Below are 21236 nucleotides of genomic sequence, written 5' to 3'. Positions count from 1 at the left end.
GCGTTGACATGTATGTAAAAATAGAAACGGAACGTTTAACATTCATTAGGTTGAACCAAGCCAAACTGCGTTCTGAGGAGTACATCCATTTACGTGATGCAGTTAGTACTGAAGGAAATGCAGCCAATATTGGTCAATTAACTATTCTGCCGGCGACATATATTGGTAGTCCACGTCATATGCATGAATATGCACAAGATGCAATGACATATGTTCGTCATTACGGTCGGCCCGATCTCTTTATTACTTTTACCTGTAATCCAAAATGGGTAGAAATTACTCAATTGCTGCTTCCAGGACAAACGTCAAGTGATATCACAGCACGTATATTCAGGCAAAAAATTCGGTTCCTGATGAACTTTATTGTTAAACAACGCGTCTTTGGAGATACTCGGTGCTGGATGTATTCAATCGAATGGCAAAAGCGAGGCCTGCCGCATGCACACATTCTTATTTGGTTAGTGGAAAGAATTCAGCCTGACCAAATAGATGATATCATATGTGCCGAGATTCCAGATTATGAAGTCGATCCAGACCTACATGATGTTGTTACTACTAATATGATTCATGGACCGTGTGGTGCCATCAATCCCCAATCACCTTGCATGGTTGATGGAAAGTGCTCTAAACGATATCCACGGAAATTAACGGCGGAGACTGTCACTGGCAATGATGGTTATCCGCTGTATCGGCGTCGATCACCAGATGGCAACGGTCGAACTGTCACAACGAAAGTGAAAAGAATGGATTTCGTTGTCGACAACAGTTGGATTGTTCCATATTCGCCACTTATTTCTAAATCGTTCAAGACACATTGCAACGTTGAATACTGCAATTCAGTTAAGTCCATAAAATATATTTGCAAATATGTCACGAAAGGCAGTGATATGGCGGTTTTTGGATTACAATCCTCGAATACCAACGATGAAATTTCACGCTATCAAGTTGGTCGTTATGTGAACTGTAATGAAGCGATTTGGCGTATATTCGCATTTCCCATTCACGAACGTCATCCTACTGTTACGCATTTGGCGGTGCATCTGGAGAATGGTCAACGAGTATATTTCACGGCTTCGAATGCTACGCAACGTGCTGAAACACCTCCAGCAACTACATTGACCAGTTTTTTTGCAATCTGCCAAAGCGATCAGTTTGCACGAACTTTGATTTACTCGGAGATGCCACGTTATTATACTTGGAATGCTTTATCGAAGAATTTTCAAAGACGGAAGCAAGGCGATGCGGTTCCTGGGTATCCAGATGTGCGTTCTACTGATGCTCTTGGTCGTATGTATACAGTTCATCCAAAGAATAATGAATGTTTCCATTTGCGGTTGTTGCTGGTAAATGTGCGTGGGCCAACGTCATTTGAGTCACTACGAACTGTTAATGGTGTAATATACCCAACATATCGTGCTGCATGTGAAGAATTGAAGTTATTAGAAAACGATAGTCATTAGGATACGACAATCGCTGAAGCCATTATCTCTGCATCTCCAAGTCAGATACGCACATTATTCGCTATCATAATTTCGACATGTTTTCCATCAAACCCATGTAACCTGTGGCACAAATACAAGGATAATATGTCAGAAGATATTTTACATCAAATTCGTGTCAGTTCCAGAAATCACGATATTGAGATGAATGAGGAGATACATAATCGTGCTTTACTCTTGATCGAAGATATGTGTTACCTCATGTGCGGTAATTTATTAATCAGGTTAGGAATGCCAGCACCATATCGTGAAATGAATGACGCATTTAATCGAGAATTGGAACGGGAATGTGAATATGATCACCAGGAATTAGATTTAGTAGTTCAAACGAAAGTACCCCTGTTGAATTACCAACAAAAGGAAGTTTATGATACTTTAATGAAGGCAATCGATGATGAAAATGGTGGTTTATATTTCCTAGATGCCCCTGGTGGAACTGGCAAGACATTCCTCATGTCATTAGTGTTAGCAACTGTTCGGGCGAGATCTAACATAGCGGTTGCAGTTGCTTCTTCTGGAATAGCAGCCACATTGTTAGAAGGATGCCGTACGGCTCATTCAGCATTCAAATTACCGTTAAATCTTCAAACTATTGAAGAACCAACGTGTAATATTGCAAAACACTCAGCAATGGGCAAAGTTTTAGCGGTATCGAAAATCATCATCTGGGACGAATGCACAATGGCGCATAAACGTGCATTAGAAGCACTTAACCGAACATTAAAAGATTTACGCAATGACTCGAGATGTTTTGGAGGAGCAATGATTTTACTGTCTGGCGATTTCCGCCAAATACTGCCAGTAATTCCAAGATCTACGGCTGCCGACGAAATAAACGCTTGCCTCAAATCGTCAAATCTATGGCGCTATGTGAAGAAACTGCAACTGACAACAAACATGAGAGTTACATTGCTTAATGATACATCTGCTGAAGATTTCTCGGAGCAATTGCTGACTATCGGTAATGGTCAAGTACCTGTCGATGAATCGAGCGGATTAATATCATTTCCAAATAATTTCTGTAATTTTGTCTCATCAAAAGACGAACTTATCAACAATGTATTTCCAGAAATTATTTCTAACTACAAAAATAATGAATGGTTGAGTGAGCGAGCAATTTTAGCGGCTAAGAATAAAGATGTAGATGACCTAAACTACATAATTCAAAATAAGATCATTGGAACAATGTATTCATTCAAATCTATTGACTGCGTCACAAATGAAGATGAAGCCACCAACTATCCAATTGAATTTTTAAACTCTTTGGACGTGCCTGGCTTACCACCGCACAATTTACGCCTAAAGGTTGGCTCCGAGGTAATCATGCTTCGAAACATAAACCAACCAAAACTGTGCAACGGTACGCGTTTGGTGGTTAGAAAATTTATGAACAATGTAATTTACGCTACGATAATGATAGGAAAATTCAAAGGTGAGGAAGTTCTCATTCCGAGGATACCGATGATCCCAACCGATATGCCGTTTGAATTTAAAAGACTTCAATTTCCGATACGTCTCGCATTTGCCATGACCATCAACAAATCACAAGGCCAATCCTTAAAAGTTTGTGGTTTAAATCTAGAACATTCATGTTTTTCCCATGGTCAATTATACGTGGCATGTTCACGGGTCGGAAGACCATCTGCGTTGTTTGTTTTTGCGCCTGATAATAAATCAAAAAATGTCGTGTATCACAAGGTACTTAAATGAAGAGCAACCTATGTACTAAAATACACAAATAAATTATGAATGATTAATGTAGGTATTTTTTTTTTTGTATTTTTTCCAATTAAAAAAAAACTGCTTATTTATTGCCTTTAAGGCGGAACAGAGTTCGCCGGGTCATCTACTAGTAAACTAATAAAAATTTGTTTATTTGTTAGGGATAAAATTATTTCAAAACAAAATTTAGAGATTGAAAAGCTTAGGCCCTCAAATAATGAGTAAGACATTTACCAGTATCACTGAAGTGCCAGAGGGGGATAATTTAGAGGAGTTTTGTGGTAGGCTCCCCCAAAATCTTCAAATTTCTGTTAGAAATTGTTTAAAGAATAGCGATAGGCCGGTATACGGCTATAGGTATAAGAATTTAAAGATTCTCGCATAAGGGGTGGTTTTTCTGTTACCGATAACCTATAGACATTTAAGAACTTCTTTTAATTGGCCAACAGGGCGAACTCTTTTGGAGTTTGTTTCAAAGTGGCGCAAATCTCCAGGCTGCATAAATAGTAGCCTTAAGTCCCTTGAATTTCGTAGTCGGAACTTCACATACCCTCAGAAGTATGTTTCAATTTCCTGTGACGAAATGTCTCTAAAAAGTCATCTGCAATATGATAGGCACAACGATAAAATTGTTGACCTTGAAAATTACGATGACGAGAATCGCAGTTCAAAAATGCAAGTAGTGTTTTTACCTTTTTAGTTCAAGGAATTGGTGGAGATAAATGGTCACAGCCTTTTGCTTACTTCTTCACCAGTGAAGTTGTAAAGCGGAAGTTATAAAGAGATATCTTATTGAAGTAATTAAGCAACTTCAAAGTATAGGATTAAATCCATGCCAAATTTTATTAGTTTAGCCAAAAGCTTAGGAGTTAGCGTAGACAATCCATTTTTTGAGGTGAACGGTGGTAAAATTTATTTCTTTCATGATTCTTCTCACTTGCTGAAAAGCACACGAAACTGCTTAGAAAATAGCAAAAATTGTTTACATTTTAAAAGCTTAAAAGTCTCTTGGGAAGATATTGTATTGTTACGAATTTAATCAGATAAGCAATGGAACGATTAAATATAATTTAATTATGTCAGTTGATATTTAAAAGTTAGTTGGAATTAGTTTTAGTTAAGTTGTGTTTCCAAAATTTGCTCCGAGTAAAATACAAGTTTTTTTAATTCATTTTACAAAATCCTGTGATTCGAACGTAGAAGTTAAAACCCTAAATTAACATAACGGCACTGCGCCACTGTTTCAATCAGGCCTAATGCCTATACTTCTTATGGCAACATTGTTGCACATTGTTTTTTTTTTCAAACTGCAAGTATCTTGCTGAAAACATATCAAGTATCATTTGAAATACTTGATCGATGAAATGTTCAATTATTATTGGACACAAATATCTTCATCTGGCTACTGACGCCAAAGCTAAAGACGCTTACGAGGCGCTTTAGAAAATAGAAGCTCCAATCCTATAGGATGGAGATAAGAAGCTTCTAGAACATTCTGAGGAGTTTAAGAAGCTATAATTTGATTGGTCAAATCCAATCCAAAAACTCTTATGAACGACTTCAGGCATCAAAGGAAAAACTTTGAAGTGACAGTCGTTAGGAAAGGTTTCATTAATAAAGTCGTGTCTTCGAAAGTCGTTAGGAAAGAATTCATAAATACAGTCGTTAGTCTTCAGTAGAAGCTCGTTGGCAGAATCCTCTAAAAATATATTAAATAACATTAAATAAAAAATGATTTAATAACTTAATACAATTGTAAAATATTAAATAATAAATTGACTAAGTATTAATATATTAAATAAAATATAATTTTTTTAGTTCACGCCATGTAATAGATAATACTATAACATTTAACAATACTATAGATTTCATTCAATTTTTCAATAACCTTTTTGATATATTTAATTCTAGCAACATTACAGGACTTAATTTCAAAACAGGTTTCTGTGGCTCAGTTGAGCAAATTCAATTTCTTAAAAAGGCACAAAGTTTACTTAAGTCTCTGAAAATTCAAGGTAGTGGTGACAAAAATATTAAGCCAACATTTTCTTTTATTAATGGCTGGCTTCTTAATATAAACAGTCTCTTGGTAATGTGGCATTTTCTTTCCACAAAAGGTTTTCAAGTTTTATTGACCAGAAAACTTTGCCAAGATCGGTTAGAACATTTTTTTGGTGAAATTAGAAGAGGAGGTGGTAATTGTTTATTTGTTTATTTATATTTATTTATTTATTTAGTTAGCTAGTTGTATTGATCCCTCTTTCATTGTTAAAACTAAAATGGTACAGAATGCTACTCTAATACCTTAGCCTACTACGGCTGCGAATAATATCTCAACACAAACAGGACCAATTCAATTAACAGTGTTTAGATGCAAGTAGGGAGTGAGCTAGTGTGCTCCCGATTGTCGATATCCTGTTACTGCAATGATATAGTGCTGGTAAACTTGCTTGTTGTATCAGATAACTGTACAAGTCTAAATAAGGAAGGAGAGATAGCTATAAGAAATGAACAAAGCCAAATACTTGTAGAAATGCAGGACGAAGGGAAAACGCGCTCGATGCATCAACCAATGAGAGATGTTACTGAAAACATAAAATCATTGTACGAGCTGGCTGTCGCAGAGCAGACAGAAGAGGTTAAAGATATTATTAAAAGGAGTCAAGGCACTCAAAACTCGCTAACTGAAACAAACGTTGATCAAGAAACGGCTTAGAGTTACATCCCTCTAAAGCAAAAGCAAAAGAGTAAAAACCATAAGCAAAACTCAATAATTACGGATAATAAACTGGCAGGTAACTAATCAGATGGATTAAGCAGACCAGGCTCAGAAAGGATTGACAATTAAGATTGGAAAAAAGTTAGTAGGAAAAAGATAAAAAAAAACCTAGACTAGATATGGTTATATCAAGGCCAGATACCATAGTTATAGCAACTAATGGGACACACTCCTAGGCTGATATACTGAGGAAAGTAAAAGCGGAACCTAAACTTAGCCAACTCTGTGACGCAGTTTCCAGGACAAGAAGCACGCAAAAAGGCGAATTATTAATCCAACTAGGCAAAAAAAGAGTTGCATGATCTAACACATGTGTTTAAAGACATTATCGACAAAATACTTGTTGAAAAATCAAATGTTAAAAGTCTGCCACAGCATAGCATAATTTGCAAAGATATCGATGAAATCAACACGAAGTGTGATATTGTAGAGTGATATAGAGGCAAATAATACGCAGTTAGACATAAATATTACAGAAGCGGATTTTATTAGCCTAAGGCCTGCATATGGAGGCACGCAATCAATTTACCCGTAAAAAATGCAAAAAAGCTTTAAGAGGCAGATAAAATAAAAATAGGATGGGTAATTTACCGTATTAGACTTCAAAAGACGTTAGCCAAATGTTTTAAGTGCTTAGATTATGGACACATAACTAGTCAATGCAAAAGTGAAACAGATCGATCGAAACAATATTCAAAGTGTTGGGTGAATGGCCACTTTATTAAAGACTGCAAAAACGAGTCATTGTGCATGCTCTACAAAGACAGAAATCCAAATCAGTGCAAACATGGTGTAGGCAGCAAGCATTATCTCGTCTTTAGGAGAGCAGTGATAGACAGAATGCATGAACATTTGTTCCAGAAGGTCCTGGAACAAATGGTGAAGGAGAAAAATGCAGACACTGTTTTAATTAGTGAACCGTACAAAAACAAAACTTGTGAATCATGGCCAAGGAATAAAACAAGGAAAGCTGCAATTTGGACATGCGGAAAGTATGCACTACAAGAGGTTGACTAAAGACGCACAATCAAAAAATAGCGCACACTTTATTGCTCTTCGAAATTTATATTGATTTACTTTATGTTTCATTTTCATAATTTAGGATAAAATATATTAACATACTTTTTGAATTTAAATTCAAATTTTAAAAGATCAAACAAGAAATATGTCCGTCATTTTATTCATCGTCTACAGCGCTCAATTCCTCTTTCTGTCATACAACCCCTTCTCACACACAATACATTCGTTATCTTTTATTTAAAAAAAATAATAATCAGTAGAACTTATTTTATTAGTTATATATATATTTATATTTTTACATGTTATTATTTTATTTCTAATTATTTTATCAAAGTTAATTATATATATATATATATTATTATTATATTCTATATATTATGATTTGATACAAAGTATGTTTATTATGATGAGATAATAGATTTATAGAGATTTTTCTGAATAATTGAGAACATCCACGAAGCCATAAGGTAATTTATTTTTATAGAATAGCTGGTTGATGTGGAATTGAATTTACATTTGATTTTTGATATTAAGTATTTTATATTAATTTAATGTTTGTGTATCATAAGTTACATGTGTGTTGTTGCGTCCATCTTTCTTTGATAGATAACTGAACTTTGTTATGGAGTTGATTTTTATGAGAGTTTAAACACCTACTAATTTGGATTTAATTAATTTTCATTTATTATAATATAGGTGTATCTCAATATAAATATCAAAGTTTTAGAAGTATGATGTTGGGTATTAAGTTAAGTTATTATCTAATTAATGTATTATAATTTATTAATGTATTATATTTATTGACATCAGTTGTAAATCAAATGTATATTGTTATATTATTTATTATTTATTATTTATTATTATTATTATTAATATTAATAGATAGATTTATACAATAATTAGGTACTTCTATTTTATTCTATTAAATTTATTTTATTATATGTTGTTAGAAGATTGTTACATTAAGATTTTATTTATTTATTATTTAATTATTTATTTATTTTCACTCTATATATTTATTATTTATTATTTAACATTACGTTATCATTTATGTATGTTTGGGTGTATCTGATGCGTTTCCATGTATTAGCTGATGATACATTTCGGCATACATTTGTGATGGGTGTAGCTGACTAACAACGGGTGTTGTTAGAAGATTGTTACACTAAGATTTCATTTATTTATTTTATTTATTTATTTATTTATATATTTATTTATTTATTATTTAATATTATGTTATCATTTATGTATGTTTGGGTGTATCTGATGCGTTTCCATGTATTAGCTGACGATAAATTTCGGCATACATTTGTGATGGGTGTAGCTGACTAACAACGGGTGTTGTTAGAAGACTGTTACATTAAGAATTTATTTATTGATTTATTTATTCTTATCATATCATACTAACATTCAAGATATTCCTGTTAGCTCACGACTTATAGGAAATATAGATGTGAGCATACAGGGTATCCGCATTGTTTCATAATAACATTCAAGATATATTGGATTTTTCACGATTCATAGGTAATGTAGATGTAAACTATCCGTATATCCGCATTTATTAATAATTTATATAATTAATATACTTATATTATAATAAACACTAATTACTAATTATTCATTTATTAACAAATCACTCATTATCATTAATTTATTAATTAATTTCTTAATTTATTAATTAATTAATTTATTATTTAATTATTATTTGGTAATATATGCATCACAACATAAATAATAATTTTGAATTAATTTAATATTTTAGAATCACAATAAATTCAATTAATATAATAATTTAATAATTTAATATTTTAACAATTAAATGACTGTTAATAATTGTTAATCAATATTAATATTTCATAAAATAAATAACAGAACATTTACACAGCTGACTTTGTTTGTCGACTTTAGTTGGCTCTTTACTTTTATTGTGCACGCATCTTAATGCGAATTTGTGTTGTGGTGTTTTTGTAAAATTATTTGAAATATTTATTAGTGCCAAACCATTCAATAAATTTTATAAGAAAATAATATAAGTAAGTAATATTATATATTCTATACAATTTTTCAAGAATTCCAATTTATAATTTATAATTCTTATTATAATTTTATAATTTTATAAGTTTGTGATTTAATTTAATTTAGTGATTTGTTTTGATGATTTTAATGATTTTTAATGATTTTATAATTCATTTTGATAATTTATTTAATAATTTTGTTAAATAATTTTATTAATTTTTTGATTGATTTCTTTATTTATTTAATTGATTTATTTAAATATTTATTCATTCTGGACTATACTGACATAAAATTTTCTTTTCTTTCTTGCCATATAATTTATGGCATGAGTCAGAAAACGATACTTCTGACATAAATTGTTTGCCACTTAAAATTCGGTTAATAGCTCATGTGGTGTCAAATATATTGAGACCACACAAATCGGAACACATGTGAATATGAGACACATGACAAGCAAATGCACAGTAAATACTTACTATCAGGGACCGTAACAGTTATCATAAAAAAAATAAAAATCATCTTATAACTGTTATCATATGCATTTTAAAATAAAACTCAAAAAATAATAATTAAATTTGATTTTTATTATATTCATCAAAAATAATAATTATTATATGCCTTTTATTTTTTTCGCGCAGAAATAACTCTTAAAATTTGCTTCTTATTTTAAAACGCACAAATAACTGGTATACTTGCGTTATATAATATAAAAAGCAAGAGTATCGCGCAAATTCTGCGCGATATTTTTAAAATGAAAATATAAAATGCAATTTTCATACAAGGTAGTTGTTTTTGCAATTCCGTAGAAAATGTTTTGAAAAGGTTGGTGCAGGTAAAGATTTAGTTTAGTTTTTTGTTTTTGTATTTTGCATACAAATTTGTTCTCCTACAAAATACAAAGTTAAATACAAAATATGAATCCAAAATACAAAAACAAAAAACTGAACTAAATCTTTACCTGCACCAACCTTTTCAAACATTTTCTATGGAATTGCAAAAACAACTACCTTGTATGAAAATTGCATTTTATATTTTCATTTTAAAAATATCGCGCAGAATTTGCGCGATACTCTTGCTTTTTATATTATATAACGCAAGTATACCAGTTATTTGTGCGTTTTAAAATAAGAAGCAAATTTTAAGAGTTATTACTGCGCGAAAAAAATAAAAGGCATATAATAATTATTATTTTTGATGAATATAATAAAAATCAAATTTAATTATTATTTTTTGAGTTTTATTTTAAAAAGCTCATATATAAAAAGCATGCATAATATTAAGGATAAAAGTTATTAGAATGATAACTATTTACTTAAATAAGAGTTTAGACAACTTTTTGTTGCTACTTTTTTTCATAAAAAATTTTAAAATAACTGTTATTTTCGGTCCCTGCTTACTATGCATTTCTTGTCTTAGGTAATGTGTCGATAATATATAGGAAATAAATAAAATAAGACTAACCAATTAGAGTTAAGAAATACTTTGTTAGTTTTAAGTAAATATTGTTAGAATAAGATAGATATAGCTTTCTAAATAAATAAAGAAGCTATTGTAAGATTTAAGTTAAGTTTAAGAGGACAGTTGTTTTATGGTGGCCAAGAGAACGTGATCTATAAAAGTTCACAGTAATGTTACAAGATAAAAAGTTATAATAAAAATAAAGTCATATCAAAAATGATTAATTAATTAAAATAAAAGTAAAATTATATCAAAGTAAACAAAGTGTTTTAATTACGAAAGTAGAACTAAAACTAAATATCAACACAGTAGTGAGGATTGGTTGATGTAGGTTTAGAAGGTGTTTAAACGAAATAATAATAATTTTTATAAGTAAGAGTTTTTGTTGATTTAATTTAAATTTAATTTTCACGGTTTAATTATGTAATTTGATTTTAATAATTATTTAATTATTTGCGTTTTTAATGTATTGGTTTAAAATTATAGGAATGTTTTTGTTGATTAAGATTTGAAAGATGGATGCGGAGATACTAAGTGTTTATAGGTTTAGGAATATGGTTATATAATAGGGTTTTATTGTTATTTTTATTATAAGTATTTCCATCAATAGTTCCCTTTTCTTGGCATAGGGTAGTTATAACGGTGAACGTGGTATTCACTGACGGGTGTATTTGCCATTAGGTAAATAAACACCTAAGGTTGGACATTTATACCAAAGTAATTTGGTGTAAGGGTCGAACAGAAATCAAAACTCATTATATATTGTAGTGTTTTGAGGTTTGAATTTGTACGTGCAGCGCATGGATTATTGATCATCTTTGAGATGATTTAATGGTTTATGTAATGTGCAAGAAAATACCTTATTATTTATTTCATGTTATTATTATATAGCAATTTTTGATTTTATAGGAATAAGGCAGTTTATGCACTAACCTTTTAAGAATAAGGCAGTACTATATTTTGTACTGATTTTTTGTTATATTCAGGTTAATAGTTTTTACAGTTTCTTGTTGAGAAGACAAATTGTGCTTCATGTTTCAGTTTTTTGTAGTAAATAGTGAAGTGCGCATGTCAGTGCGTGTATATAGTAAAATATGTAAGATATATAAAGTTTAAAGAAAGTGTGAAGCAATATATGATGGTTCGCATAAAGTAAGGAATAGATAAGTATATAACAAGGAAATGACTATGACTTTTATAAATACTTAACGACGACTTTATAAGAATTTTAAATCCACTCTGATGAGTCTGGGTAGTTCCCAGACGAAACGCGTCAGTGGAAACTGACAGAGGACTGAGACTTTTTAGCTTCCGAAAGGGAGTTTATAGATTTTGAATCCATATTGTACGGACGTTTGTGTGGACTGATAAGACTTTTAATAAATAGTATTTTATAATAGTAATGTTTTAATAATTTTTAATATTATTAATATTAAAGCGGTTAACTGAAGTGCGCGCAATTTGAAATCGCTCCGTGACTTTTAATGTTTTTGACCGAAAAAGCGTCGGAAGTGACCCGAAAATTGCTAAAATCACCTGAGCAAGTAACTTTAAAGTTTAAACTATTAAGCTGGTATACTATTTCGGGGTGAAAAGTGAAATTTTTGTAAATTTAAATCACTGTGTATTCTAGCAAAGTAAACTTAATTTGCAAAATCAGTTTGATAAATTTGTTTTTCCATCTTCCATCACATTCACTTAAAACAGCTGATAGGACAGCACTTGAAGCCCAAAAGCTCGAAAATAATATAAGAAAAAAAAAAAAAACAGTGTTGCACATCGATAAAAAAAAAACAACACTAGTACGTGTAATTGTGTAATAGTGTAATAAAGAATTTTTTTTGCTAAATAATTAAATTAAATAAATAAGCGAAAGGACGCATAAACTATAAATTAACATCATTTCATATTAATATATATATATTAACTAATATTTATATATACTTATATAGTTGATTCTTAGTGAAAACTAAGGATCAGTTAATCAGACTCGTGCGGTTTGGTACGTTTTTAGCGTTCTTATTTTCGGTCGCGAGTTCGGCGCGACAATATGGATTGCTCGAAATGTAATAAGTCGCTTCGCAATGATAGCTTCATAATATGTCAAGGGGCATGCCAAAAACGATTCCACCGCACGGTTAAATGTAGTGGCTTAGACGATTACGCGGAAGGAGTTTTGGATAGGCCCTTTGTAAGATTTATGTGCGATGACTGTTTTACACTTATCCACAACATCGATGAAGTGCTTGAAAAAATGCAACGAACAATGGCAAAGGATGGTCAACGCTTCTGTGAACAACTGGGCGAATACAAAAACCATTTCGAAACAGCACTAGCTAAAAGTCATGACAGCTTAAGGCAAGCCCAGCAAAAAAGCGAAAATGAGCTAAAACTCTTGCTAACAGCAGTTGAAAAAAAATTCAGCCAGCGTTTGGAAAATATGAAAGAAGTGAAACGGGTATGTGAAGAGGGTGCCATAGAAGTTAAAAAATTTCGTGAAATTGCAGAAACGATAAAAACCCATAACGAGAAAGTGCGGGATGAAATCGAAAGCAATAATAAGCAAAACAAAAAAATCTGTGAAGAGCTAAAGGAAATCCAAAGTAACGCTTTACAGCCGCACAGTTCAAAGCAAGCTTCATATGCCGAAGCACTAAAATCAAATAAACCCAAAAGAGTAGAAAAAGTGCCAGAATTCAGAAAAGAAGTGCCTCTCGTGATCAAACCTAAATGCAAACAAAATATTGCAAAAACAAAGCAAGACCTAAACAATAAGATAAACCCGGAAAATTTGAAAATCGCTAACATCTACGAAAGAAACAACGGCACCATTGTTATTGAGGCAGAAAGTGATTCCGAGCGTGAAAAAATAAAATGTGCTGTAGAAGGCGCTATGAGCGAGAATTATGGAGTAAAAGTCCCAAACTCTATTAAGCCAAAATTTACTATCTCCAGAATCAGTTTTAAATATAACGAACAGGAAATTATGGAAAAATTGCGAAAACAAAATCAGTGCCTCTCTGATTGTGAACTAAAACTAGCAAAAATGTACGAAATAAAACAAGATAATAAAGTATTTTACAACGCAATATTTGAAACGGACTCGAATACTTTTACAAAAGCTATGGAAGCAGAAAAGCTAAACATTGGCTGGCAATAAAAGTTGGGGAAAATATGTCAATAGCTTCAAATTGGTCGACACGTGGTACTTTTTGTGTTTAGCACGTTTGGGTAAAAACATCTTAAGAACTCAAATGTCAACTGTTGGAAGTGAAATGATGACGGATTATGTAAAAAATAATATTACAGTCACATTGCAACATCATTGGTTTCACAGTGCGTCCCGCAAGTAAAACCACCTGTCACTGACATCATTCAAGCGTCTTGAAAATAATACAGGATGACGCACCCAGGATGGCTGTGGCAGTAAGCAGAATACTATGAAAAAGTTAGGACATATAGATTATAATGTAGGTTTTTTGAACATCCAAAGTTCAACCAAATGTGCGACACCACAAACTACCTCATGTTTAGGCAAAAATTTTAGGGGGTTCCGATAGGCCGATTGGGATTTAGATTTAATAAAAAAAAGATCATCTCAAAAACTATATTTTATGAAAATTTCATATCAATATCTCTATTGGTTCCGAAAATATCGAATTTTGATCGGTTAATTTCTGTTTTGTCACACTGTGCGACGGTTCTACAAAAGTAATTTGTCATGCGTTGAAATCATTCACGCCAGCAGAAAAACAATATAGCCAAATAGAAAAAGAAGCTCTTGCGCTTATTTTCGCGGTCACAAAATTTCACAGAATCATTTTTGGTAGAAGATTTAAACTTCAAACAGATCATAAACCACTTATGGATATTTTTAGTAATAAAACTGGAATTAATGTTCACCAAGCAAGTAGACTTCAACGTTGGGCAATTCAACTGATAAAATACATTGATCAGTGAATCCTATTTTAAGAGTTTACTGAAGAAATGCGCCAATAGAATTATATACAGATGCATCAAAAGATGGTTTCGATACTAAATTTTTCCAAAGATTTGATTTGCATTCTGATTTGTTTTGGAGTAAAAAAACTACGTTAAGTGATTCTAAACGTCACAGTTACATACTGGGTGATGGCCCTATAATAACATCTACGACTATTGACAATTGTGAAACAATGAAAGTAAGTAGTTGTCGCTTACCTCGCAACGAAACTACGTTGAACGCAGTCGCTCGCGGTATAAACATTCGTCTACATTTATATTTTATAATATTTAATAGTGCAACACATACATTTATATATTGTAATATTTAAAAGTTCAACACATAAATAAAATTATAAACAAATATTAAGTGTTTGAAGCAATTATTTTACACAATATAAAACTGGAGAGATACGCCGAGGCGAATGCGGAATTGTTGTCAGCTGAGACAGACGACGATTATCAGGATGACCGAAAAGAAAAGTAGTATTACTGCGGCAGGGCCATTCTGAATGTAGCGCGTCATATTAGTGCGGTAAAAATATTTTAATTTTTAAAATCTAAATAATTGTGAATTAAACTTTAAACCAACCATTTGACCGCAGATTGAGCATCAAGAATAAAATTTGTTGTATACACCGCAGTAATCAAACCCGCGCTATTAAACGGTTGTGTAGCCTTTGGTAAAACCCCCAATTCTATAATAGAACAAATACAAAGATGCCAGAATAAAACTCTAAGAAAAATACCTATAGATAAAAAAGACCTGTAGATAAAATCAGTTAAGCAGTACATCCGAGATAAAGCATTAAAACTCTTTATAAAGATCGATACCCACACAAACCCCACACTCTCATCTCTCCAAAGACAAAGCATTCAAACCGAAGGAAGATATGCTGATCTTAGAACACTTACGCATTAAGATAAAGTAACAAAACAGTCACCAAGGATAGTGAAACACACCTATTAGTGTTCACCTATAATTAGAACTGTAGGTACTAACAGATATCAATCTTTAGTAATCTATCAAGCTATTTTATATAAAATGATGTAAGAAGTTTTAGTTCGGAGACAATACCTTCCTGCAGTATAGTTGACCTGTAATAATGATTTCCACTCAAATAATGTTTATACGTACAGGGAAAAATTGCAATATTGGTATGAAGAATACAGTCCAGGTAGAAGATGAATTAGATGAAGAAAATGAAGATAAAAGAATCACACAAAAAATTTAATTAGTCAGTAGAACCAAAATAATTATTAGGACTGTTGCGCCAGGTAAATATTATCACTTTGTTGGTGACGAAGAGTTATGAAAATTTAAAGGATTACCACAATATGAAGTGGTACTAAATATAAATGTCGATGGCTTGACATTTTTTAGAAGTTCAAAGCTATTATTGTGACTTATTCTTACACAAGGAGATAATTTTGAAACAGCAAGTATTTTTATCGTAGGAGTATATGATAGCAAAACTATACCTATTCGAATAAAATTATTTATATGCGATGTTCCTATACTTGCGTTCCTAATGAGCAGCGTACGATATACAACATTTAACACGTCAAAGCACATCGACAGCAGAGTGAAAAAGGCAAATGGCTCTTTCGCGTGGCTTAACAAAGTCTAAAAGCCAAAAATGTAAGCATCGAAACTAAGATCAGAATATTCAACGCCTGCGTAAAATCGACATTATTACATGAGTGCGAAACATGGTCGCTAACGAATGCGTCGACTCAAAAGATATAAACTTTCCTAATAGAAGCTTGCGGCGTATTATGAACATATGATGGCCTGCAATAGTCTCCAACGAAGACCTATGGCAGCGCATCAAACAAAAGCTAATAGAGAAAGAAATTCAGAAACGTAAATATGGAAGGCCCGGCCACATACTTAGAAAGCCGACAGATGCAATTGCCCACGCGGTCATGGAATGGAACCCGCAAGGAGTAACGAGATGAGGTCGTCCCAAAACCACTTGGCGAAGAACAGTGGCAACCGAAACAAAAAAAAAAGCCTTTAATCAGTTACGTTTTGCTGCCAAAAATAGAGACGAAGGGAGGAATTTTATAACAACTATTTGTGAATAGATTAAGTTCTAAATTTAATTTTTTTTTAATGAAGAACATGTCATAATAATAATAATAATAAGCTTTTATAAGTTATACATTGAAAATAATCCACATTCTCTGGAAAGTATCGGATTTGGTATGATATCTCAATTTCCATTGCATCCAATGCATCTTTTACACTTATGTATTAAGAAGAACACCATTTTCAGCTGTACTAGAGGGTACTTTGTTGGAAAAACAACATCCATTGGTTGGAAGTATGCCTTCAGAAGCTCCACGTAGAACAACTTCGGAAAATTAGTGGGTCATCGTAAGATTCTTGATCTCGTCCAGGCCGCGGTCAAGGAAACGCAGATGCCATTGGAGACTATGAGGAGGGTTTATGGGACAGAAGTGTCCTACAGAACACTGATAGTAGACGGCCTTCTACATAATGTATGTGGAAGGAATGACATTTGCATATTTACCGATGGCTCCTTAATGGATGGCAGAGCTGGTGCTGGGGTTTACTCGAAAGAGCTAAATCTAACGTGCACTCTACATCTAGGAATATATGTTTCCGTCTATCAAGCGGAACTTATGGCGGTCTCACATGCTCTGGATCACCTATTGGATTGTCAGGTATATCAGAAAAAGATTCTGATAGCGCTGGACAACCAAGCAGTTATCAAAAGCATGCAAAAGACATACATAACTAACAGCTTAGTACAAGAATGTGTAACGAAGCTCATGGAATGTGCTCATGGAAATGAGATGACGATCATGTGGGTTAAAGGACACATCGGTATTAAGCAAAACGAGAAGGCAGATGAACTTGCAAAGCAAGGATCAAGCCATAATTTCTGTGGCCCGGAGCCCAGAATACCATTGGGGTACAGCATGACGGCAGCCTATGTCAATAAGTGGATAATCTCACTTCATCTTAATAGATGGAGAGAGTTGAGCACTTGTAGACAGACCAAACTCATGTTACCTAAACCGTGGGCCAGGGAACCGATAAAAGTGCTTAGCTATTCGCGGAGCACTCTAAGCTGGCTGACCTCACTAATTACTGGACATGGCAACTTCAAGTATCACCTCAAAAAGATAACTCTTGCTGAGGAAGACACTTGCAGACTATGTCTAGAAGAAAAGGAGACAGCGGTGCATATATTGTGCCAATGTCCAGCACTGGCAAGTAGGAGGAAGACTGTCTTGGGACACCATTGGGTTGGTGACGACTTGGCAGGAAACCTCAAGCTAAATGAGATGCTTGCATTAACAAAAGATGTAGTTATGCGAACGGAAGCCACTCCAGCTTTAACTCAATAACAACATCCAAGAATCGAAGGACGAAAAAGGACCCAAGTCGTTTCGTGGTCTACTTCGACTAGTCCTTCACTTCAGTGAGGCCACTTGTTGGACAGTGCGCTGTCCCAACGTCCCACCATATATATATGCCTTCAGAATTTGCCAGAAAACCAAGAAATTTGGAAGACTTTAAAAAGTTGAAAGCGACTGAGCTGAGAACAATTACATTGTACACCGGAATTATATTTTTTAAAAATATTCTCAGTGATAACGTATGTTATCATTTTTTTTTATTCAGTTGGGCGTATCGTATGCTATCTTGCCCACAAATGTACATGTTCAATCTAGATAATATACAGATTATGCTACAAGATTTTGAAATTTTTTTCTCAAAACTTTATGGAGTGGAAAGTGTAACATACAATGTACACAATATGTTGTATTTAACACAAGGTGAAGAGAAAATGGGTTCTTAAATAATTTCTCCTTAGAATTGTAGAATTTGTAATTGCACAATTAAATAAAGGCGTAATAATTAAAATGTATTTACTATTCTAAGGAAGAGATACTATGAAATCCAAAAAAAAAGTTTCGGTGTGGCTCATGGCATTGCAAAGACAGATGGTGAAGGTAATCTAGTGCTTATACATTTTGTAATACTTATTTTGGAAATTTTCTGATGCGGAATGAAAACCCGTAGCATTTGCTTTGAGAAGCCTTGCTGATATTGAAATCAATTATGCAGAAGTGGAAAAATTGCTGGCAGAGATTTTTTATGCACGCCATAAGTTTCATTATTATATTTATGGTGGACGAATTCAAGTAGGAAGAGAACTTAAACCGTTAGTCGAAAGAATGCAAAAAAGCTTTTATAAAATTCCACATGCTCTAGTTAAATATATATAATAGCCGATTTTGTACCCCAATATTATGATAAAAATAAAAAGAAAATACTACACAAATTAAAGATTTACAGGAATTTATGCATATCATAAACATATCAGAAGGTTGTCTACAATTATTTAGAAAGGAATCAGAAACAGATATATTCCTCAGTGTAGGTTCGCCAAAAAACAAGCAAAAAAAATAGAGTGCCTGAAGATTTACTGGTAAAAGCGAAGCAACATATCAATCGAATGTATGATATCATGACAGTTTATAGAATTGAGTTAAGGCAGAAATTGAAGATGCGCATCCATTCTCATTGGATAGTACTATTCTGCGATGGAACTCAAAATGTCTAAATAAGTCCTTTCATATTATAAATTTTAATATAAATCTAATAAGTAAACGAAATGTATTTTTATATTTTGAATTATATTAATTAAAACTTTATTGTCAGCTTAAAGAGGGAGATATTGTATAAACATGTACATACATATGGTACTTATATGTAGGTGCATGTGTACGCACTCCTATAGTAACATTTGTATTTTATTTAATAGTCAGTAGATATTGAATCGCTCAACGAATAACACAACAGTACAGCTAACATTCGAAAACAAGAACAAAAAACATGTATTGATATTACGTGGTCGAAACTGAACATTGTCCATTACTATCAGTTCAAAGATGTCAAGCAATGGACATTATTAAATATGCAGGAATATGAAAGAAGATATCAACAATAGAAATAAACTTGCCATTATAAACAAATCCAAAGAGATATTCGAAGAACTAGGAAAAATTAATGATAAAATTTCACCTAAAATAGACCAAAACATAACAATAGCTCTTAGAAGTATAGATTTAATATTATTAATTATGTTGCTTAAGTTATGTATATAAACTAACTTAGAAATAAAAAGCCAAGGCAGTTTTTTATTACTTTCACATAAATCGTTAACAACAAAAATAAAATCAAAAAAAGTTAACTAGAAATTCTTTTAATATATGCATTTCAATATGAACTTTAGTGCTGAAAAGTTGTAGAAAGCATTTACGAGTTCTGGAATGATTAAGTCTATGATAAGACAAAATTGGCATGCAATTTAATGGCAGCCTAAGTCCTATCACAAAAATAATTATAAATCTATCATAATGAAAGCACAACTTATGTTCTTCAAATCAACGCTGATCGATGTTCACGAGCAAGAATAAAAAAATAAATATTGATGGAATATAGAATGTACTTGACTTTAAATTTTTCTGACTTATAAACTTATATATTAGAATTTTTTTAACGAATGATTCTCACTTTTAATGTTCTTGTACTTTGAATATTTAGCATATAAAACTATTATTTTTTTTCAGTGTTAAGGTGTCGCATTAAATAACCAGCATTAAATTACATACATAGATAGATTTTTAAAACCTACAAATAGTTACTGACTGAATAGCTTATAGCTAAGCGTTATAATTTTAATATATAGTATACAAGCCTGTATCCTGACTGTGTTGCAAACGATGATTAATAAATAAGTGATGAGTAAATCAATTGGAAGCAATTTTGTGTTTATATTGTGTTGCAAACGATACTTAGTAAATAAGTGATGAGTAAATCAACTGGAAGCAATTTTGTGTTTAAATAATTCGCAAACGATTGTTATCTGGCAACTATAATTTTTGAATAACTGTTGAGTAAATCAATTTAAAGCAACTGTTTTTAAAAGAACAATCTGTAAAATAAAAAAACTGTTTTAAAAATGTATCCTCGTATTAATATTATAAAATGTTATTAATACTTTTTTGATTATACCTTTGCGTTATCCATATTAAACAATCTTTAGGTATTCATACAATACAATTACTAGAACCTGTCAAGCTCTGTGACGAATAGAAAGGTAATGATAGTATTTAATATTTAAAAAATAATTTAAAAAATACTTACATCTGGAACCGGATGGTATTGTATTACTACTGGCATGTCGCTTAAATTTCGAGACATCGGTGGTTGTGGTAATACTTTTATGCCCCGTTTGTCTTGATACTGCAGGATTTGAGTACTGCACTATTGTTGGGGATATTTTTGTACTTTTCACATTTTTTGATGTCTTCTGAGGTATTGTTAAGGAACTGGCTTCAGTCGGCATAGATTTATATCGTTGTAAAGAGTTACGTGGCTTTTTTGCTTGGATAGCTTGCTCAATGACATCGTCTAACGATGTGAACCAGTCATCAGGTGAATCATCCTCCAAAAATTTCTCATATAATGATGATCGTTTTTCAATGGAAGTAGAGGTTTTATTTGCTTCTGATGCTAAATCTCTTAGTTCAGTGCAGTTACTTATAACACATCCAACAACACTATCTGTGCCTGTAACTGGAAGATGTATTTTAGATTCTATTTGCTGTGTTGCTTCGAGAAGAAATCCATCCGAATCTGAATCATTAAAAAAATCATTCAACGTGCTATTAGCCACATTTGGTGACATATCACCATGTTTCGAAGTTATTGT

General features: G+C 32.3%; 3 protein-coding genes across 3 annotated transcripts; 2 read left to right on the top strand and 1 right to left on the bottom strand.

The window, feature by feature from the left end:
• The first annotated feature begins 8 nt into the window (after positions 1 to 8).
• Positions 9 to 1460, top strand: LOC119676142. Its single transcript, XM_038087374.1, has one exon. It carries the CDS (start codon positions 9 to 11, stop codon positions 1458 to 1460), a length of 1452 nt encoding a protein of 483 aa, XP_037943302.1.
• Positions 1461 to 1586: 126 nt separating this feature from the next.
• Positions 1587 to 5530, top strand: LOC119676141 (ATP-dependent DNA helicase PIF1-like). Its single transcript, XM_038087373.1, has 2 exons — positions 1587 to 2816; positions 5459 to 5530. Exons 1-2 carry the CDS (start codon positions 1587 to 1589, stop codon positions 5528 to 5530), a joined length of 1302 nt encoding a protein of 433 aa, XP_037943301.1.
• A 14198-nt stretch (positions 5531 to 19728) lies between these two features.
• Positions 19729 to 21230, bottom strand: LOC119678896. The gene is made up of 3 exons (XM_038090976.1): positions 20669 to 21230; positions 20537 to 20604; positions 19729 to 20456 (listed from the first exon to the last, which is right to left on the bottom strand). Coding segments are annotated over exons 1-2 (546 nt in total). The 5' UTR covers positions 21213 to 21230; the 3' UTR covers positions 19729 to 20456; positions 20537 to 20602.
• Positions 21231 to 21236: the final 6 nt, after the last annotated feature.

This window comes from Teleopsis dalmanni, chromosome 2 (assembly GCF_002237135.1).
Source record: "Teleopsis dalmanni isolate 2A chromosome 2, ASM223713v2, whole genome shotgun sequence".
Lineage (NCBI taxonomy): Eukaryota > Metazoa > Arthropoda > Insecta > Diptera > Diopsidae > Teleopsis > Teleopsis dalmanni.
Note: the sequence above shows the minus strand (reverse complement) of the source record. Positions and strands in the feature narration are given on the sequence as shown.

What these genes read in the sequence shown, in the direction of transcription:
- LOC119676142 (XM_038087374.1), top strand. Translation starts at nt 9, where the DNA reads ATGTATGTAAAAATAGAAACGGAACGTTTAACATTCATTAGGTTGAAC.
- LOC119676141 (XM_038087373.1), top strand. Translation starts at nt 1,587, where the DNA reads ATGTCAGAAGATATTTTACATCAAATTCGTGTCAGTTCCAGAAATCAC. An exon ending in GCCTAAAGGTTGGCTCCGAG is followed by an intron (nt 2,817 to 5,458) that starts GTAATCATGCTT and finishes TTATTTATTTAG; the next exon opens with TTAGCTAGTTGTATTGATCC.
- LOC119678896 (XM_038090976.1), bottom strand. Translation starts at nt 21,212, where the DNA reads ATGTCACCAAATGTGGCTAATAGCACGTTGAATGATTTTTTTAATGAT.